Below are 6,127 nucleotides of genomic sequence, written 5' to 3' on the forward strand. Positions count from 1 at the left end.
TTAGCGTATTATATATATGATACATATAGTAAAAATCAAAACCTAAAGCATAATCAAAAATTGAACTCAAAATAAAGTAAAGTTGCAAATTAATTGTGAAGTGCATTTTTTAATATAATAATAATTAATAATATCGAAAGGGTAATTTAATTTCAGTTTCAATTTAAATAATCAATTCTAATTATTGAGCCATTATGAGCTCTCACTGCTGGGCTTTGATTTCGGTTCAATGCACGCCTAGTGCGTCAGGCTATAAATTAATTAATTTGCAGCTAGTTGAAGCATAGCGTTGTTTACTTACTCGCCTGCTTGCTAGGCAACTGAAGTGCTGCCTGCCGCAGTGTGGCATGAACAGGCGCGCGGCAACATGCGCGTGGCCGAGCCAAAGGACTCAAGGGAAGCCAAGCGCAGCTTTTGGGAGCGACACGAGCACAAGTTCTATAGATACGGCCACATCTATGCGAATATCTATGGCCAGGTGATCATTGACTACTTGCCACAGAAGCCGCTGCGACGGCCGCTGAAGCTGCTGCTCATTGGCTACAGTCATGTGTTCAGTCTGCTGCTAATTGTGGCGCTGCCCTGTTACTTTGGCTACAACTATGCGGCGCTGATGGACACGCAGGACCGGCGCATGCAGCTGCTGCTCTATGTGTCCTTTGCCAACACGCTGATCAAGTATGTGACAGTGATTGTGACCTATGTGGCGAATACGTTTCACTTCAGTGGCATCAATGCGCGTTGCACGCTGCAGCGCGCGCGTCTGGAGCAGCAGTTCGCCGGCTATCAGCTGGACAACTGGCCGCGGCGTCGCTTCGAGGTGTTTATGTACTTGAAGTTCTGGCTTATTAATTTCATGATGCTCATACAGGTGTGCAGCATTTTGGCTGTGGCTGCCCCGCCTGCGGATAGTGCAGCGGCGCAGCTGTCGCGCCGACTGCGCGTTCACTATGCCATCTATGCCTTTGTGCTTTGGAACTATACGGAGAACATGGCGGATTACTTTTACTACATCACCGCAAGCGTGCTGAAGTATTTGCAGATGCTGCACTTGCAGCTGCAACAGTTGCTGCCACTGCTGCAGCAATTGCAACGCCAGCGTCGCGGCATTGCGCTGCTGCGCAGCTGCTGCCTTAGCGAACGCGTCGAGCTGCTGCGCCAGCATTGCGAGCAGATTCTAGCGCTCTATGGCCAAAGCTTTCGGCTGCATCAGACGCAGCTGCTGGGACTTATGCTGGCCACGCTGATCAACAATCTAACCAATCTGTTTACCATTTTCAGTCTGCTGGCCACACAAACGCTGGCGGACGTCTCCTATCCCGTGCTGCTGAGCGCCGCCTACGCGCTGGGCTTCTATCTGGACACCTATGTGGTGACGCTCATCAACGAGCACATCAAGCAGGAGCTCAGCAACTTGGCGCAAACGCTGCGCGAGTTTTGCAATCAAACCGCTCAGCACTTGCCCAGCCTAGAGCGGGAGGTACGTCTCACTCTTCTAACGCTCTCTAACGCTCTCTCACTCACTCTGCTTGCAGCTGGAACAGTTTTCGCTGCTGCTGCTGAAGCAGCGCTTGCCCATGCTGTGCGGGCTGCTGCATTTGGATCGTCGACTCATTTATGTCATAACCGTCACGGCATTCTCGTATTTCATAACGCTCGTGCAATTCGATCTCTATCTGCGCAACACCCCCAGCCACCCACCCGCAGTCCAACCCTAATCGTTACATCATGACGCATGCAAAGTGCTACATTAATCAACAGCCAGCCTTGTTTAAGTAATTACACTAATTGTCTAGCAACTAGTACACGACATAGTTGCAATGCATAAACAGCTATTTAGATTCTATTCTATTTGCTAGACGAACGCTTGCTATTTTGAATTAATAAACAATTTTTTTAAATAAATGTTTCGATTTAAGCGTTTGCCTGCAACAAATTTGTTTGTGTAACAGGCGCACAGAAATCAGCAATAATCTATGTATAATTATTATAATATAAAGTCCAGTGAATTAAAATAAAGCTTTTATATTATAAAGAAACCTTTTTGTAGCTCAGTTTAACTTTGAAGAACTTGTGCTGCTTATTTCTGTTCGCCTGTTCTTCAGCTGCTGACCAGGCGCAGAAATTTCTGATTTAAAAAGATTTTTGTACTAAGTTATCTTACCCTACTTACAGTTGCATCCACTTTGATATAAACTATTTATTTACGTATTGAATTGTTTGTTTATTACGAAAACTGTTGCATCATTGACTGATGAACAATTAAATCATAAACAATAGAAGTACATCATGTAAGGGGGGAGTTCATAAATTGTTTTTTCGCTAAAACTAGAAGAATATATGTATGTTTGTTGGTTTGTCGTATGTATGTATGCATGTGTATAATAATGTGCATTCCTACTTACATACATACATACATACGTGCATGATGTACGTGTGTGTACATCAATTTGTGCACAAGTATGTATGTTCATCAACATTAAATACAATTTAAATTGCTGAGCGTTTTACTAACTGATGTAACTATTTTGATGAACAAATGTATGTGTGTGTGTGTGTGTGTGTGTGTGTTCATCTTTAGCTACTTAACAACTTTTGGTATATGAGTTGAAACTTAAATTAAATGTTAGTATAAAGCACTTATAGTTATGCATATGCCCAATAACCGATAAACAATAACACATTATTTAACTTTAAAAGGCAATTGAATCTTTTCTTTTTCTCAATTCATTTTTGTATTGTTTTTTTTTTTCATATTATTCACAATAACGTATATTTTTTGTATCAATTTATGTGCTTGCTCGCATGCAACGTGTTTTTAAGAAATAAACAAAGTAAACTTGAACATTAAACTTTAAAGAATGCAATATGAATTTGCTGTATGGGACTTTGCAGTTGATGTAACAAAAACAGCAGCAAAATGCATTCAATTTGTTTGCTTGTTTATAATAATTAGCTGCTGTGCTATATATTTATAAATTTTTACTTTGTAAATTTTGTTTTTTTTTCATTTGCTCTATATATAAACTACTTTTCTTTTAATTTCCTTTTGCATACTGACAACAACAATAACTGAATAAAGGCACCATTTTGATGAAATGCTTTTCATTGCAAATTGTTTTCCTGATGTAGCCGAAATACGTTTATTTGGTTTATATAAATTTCAATATGTTATTAATTAAGCGGCTACATCAAAGAAATTGTTATTGATTTGAATTGAGGTTATGTTTTACAAATTGAGGGCATTTCATGAGTAAGCTATGTAACTGTATTTATGCATGTGTGTGTGTGTGTGTGTGTGTAAATGCATTAATATGTTATAAATGTATGCATTTAAGGCTTTGGAACAAGTTACCTTTACTAAGTATTATAAATAGTATATGTTATGTAAGAATAAAAAAAAAACAGACCATTTACCATTTGGAGTGATGTACATACATACATATATATACATATATGTATATGTAAGTAACTAGCATAAACTTTCATGTATTTTTGAAGACTTTCAATTGAATACAAAACATTTAATTGATTTAAATTGTTTTGCTGTTTTTTTTTAGAGTTTTTGTTTTTATTCTTGGACTTGCTCACATACATACACACACACATATAGCATGTACATATGTATGCATGTCCTCTTTACTTTCATGTACTTTAAATTGCTTTCCGTTTGATTTAACTTTACACAGACGCGTGTCTAAGGCTCGTGTGTCTATGTGTGTGTGTGTGTGTGTGTGAATAGATAGCGTTATCTATAGTTAATTGAATTGTAACAAAAAAATTAAGTCTATTTTGTATATATATATCATATAGTATGTGTGATAAGTTGTGTGTGTGCAAGTTCTATATATCTGAAATCTGAATATCAAAACACTAATTCGCATTTGTCTAAGATTTATAACACATTGGGTGATCTCTTAACAATTAGATTTGTTTGCAGCTTTTGTTCTGGTACCCTTACTATCCACACAGTCCTAGATTATTTCAGCATTTCAGCACAAAAGCCTCAATTTGATTATTTAATTCATTGTTGTTTGCCAAACTTTTGTATTTATAACTGATTTTTGTATAATTCTTTGTTTTTTGACTGTGCTTACATCAATTTACACTACACACGCGTTTAATCCTTAACTAGGGCTTGTAAATCGATTAAAAAGTTTCAAGTTTTCAATGAAATGTATTTTTTTGTTTGATTTTTTTTTTTATTCATTTTATTACATTTACGGTTTTGTTTTGTTTAGATTTAAATTAATATAATTCGCTTAGGGTTTCGTTTAGTGTTTGTAGCTTTCTGTTAATTACAACAATGCGCTTTTGTTTACGTACAATTTGAATAAAAAAAAAAATAATATATATTTATATTTTGTATATATACTGTTTAGTTATATTGTTTTGTCAAGCAGGCATAATATACAAAATAAGGACATAAAAAAATACACAAAAAATCATAAGAATAGGTAAATACTTTTGCATTAAATAAGAAATGTAAATAGCGTATTTAAAGCTATGAAAAAAATGATTGTATAACATACACAACACAAACAAATCAAAGAAAAAAAATGAAAAAAAATAACTCAAAGCAGAGAAACTAAATTTGATGCAAGTATCAAAAGAAAATATTTAAATTTTACTAAATTTCTCAACTTTTTGATTTGCTGTAAATATGTATATGTATGTATTAGAGGGAGTTTGAAGTTAAATGGATAACAGTTTATATGTGTGCGTTGTCTATAATTTCATAAACATTAGCTAATTGTTTGCTGCCATTAAAAAAAATTGTATATTTATAAATGTTCAATACCATTTGAGGGTATTTGAGTTGTTCTTGCATATTCAAATTGTAAAATTAAACCGTATCGGTGTGTGTGTGTGTGTGTGTGTTTAACTATATACTATATGTGTATATGGTATATTGATCGTTATATAAACATGTATGTATGTATGCGTGTGTATGTGTGTGTTTGTTTAAGTAGTAAAATGACTTTTTGCATTGAAAGAAGTAACTGCTCTCTAACAAACTCTGTGGCTTTCTCGCTCGATCTCTCGCTGCTGACGCTTTACTATAATCGTTAGGCTATATGGTATTTGTATTTGTATTTGTGTGTACATACATGTTAAGATGTAGGTGAATTGCATATAAATATACTATATATGTAAATATTTATATGCATATTATAATTCTTATACAATTGTGTTTGTGTGTGTGTGTGTGTGTGTTTGTTGCATTTAGGCAAAGGCGCGTGGAGTTCTCTCTCGAATAGTAAGTAGTACGGGGTCAGTGGTAGTTTGGGGGAGGGGGCAAAAATACAAATACATCTAACAACAAATGCACCAACTTAACGTGTCATATCTCTATATACCCATATACTATTTGCTTGTATATAAAGTCGTATGCGCCAACTGAATCAACTTCAATTGCTATTCCCATATACATCATATATATATATATATATATATCAGACGCTAGTTGCACTTAAAAAGAGTTTACATATGTAGCCTATGTATCAATCAATCAATAGCGTCATAACATAACTAACTTTTCTCATATATAACTCTCATATATATATAAACATCAACATAAACAAACAACACTAGCGCTTAACGAGCGTGTGTGTGTGTGTGTGTGTGTGCTTGTGTGTGTGTGGTTGTGTGTGCTTTCTCTTACAATTGCTCTCCATTCGCTTTGATCTTAAATCTTAATATGCTTTGCTTAACGTTTCATCAATTTTGCTCTAACTAAAACTAAACAGCCGACGCACGCGCTCTCTCTTTTTCACTCTAACTCTATCTCGCTCGCTCGCTATCAACTCGTCCTTGGACCAAGGCACACATGCAGCCAACAACAAGTAACAACTATTTAGACTAAGTGTTGGGGCCTAGACAATAGACACATCATGGTTATCATCAGCGGCATGTAGTTGCATTATAGTTGTCCTTGCGCTGCTTGTAGCTGCTATGGTTGTTGTTGTTGTAGTTCCTCCCGCTGCTTTTGTTGTTGCTGTTACTATTGCTGTTCTTGCTGTTGATGTTGTTGCTGCTGTTGCTGTTGTCGAAACGATCGTTGGCGTCGTTGTAGTGCATCAGTGCGACGTTCTTTGTTGCAGCTGATTGGCTGTTGTTGCTGTTA

The 6,127-nt window shown here is 36.2% G+C and overlaps 1 protein-coding gene across 1 annotated transcript; it reads left to right on the forward strand.

Annotated features, from left to right (window-relative positions):
- The first annotated feature begins 367 nt into the window (after positions 1-367).
- On the forward strand, positions 368-1,718 carry LOC108605337 (gustatory receptor 10a). Its single transcript, XM_017995007.1, has 2 exons — positions 368-1,480; positions 1,536-1,718. The coding sequence occupies exons 1-2, from the start codon at positions 368-370 to the stop codon at positions 1,716-1,718; spliced, it is 1,296 nt and encodes a 431-aa protein (XP_017850496.1).
- The last annotated feature ends 4,409 nt before the right edge of the window (positions 1,719-6,127 follow it).

The sequence above is a fragment of the Drosophila busckii genome, chromosome X (assembly GCF_011750605.1).
Source record: "Drosophila busckii strain San Diego stock center, stock number 13000-0081.31 chromosome X, ASM1175060v1, whole genome shotgun sequence".
NCBI classification, from domain to species: domain Eukaryota; kingdom Metazoa; phylum Arthropoda; class Insecta; order Diptera; family Drosophilidae; genus Drosophila; species Drosophila busckii.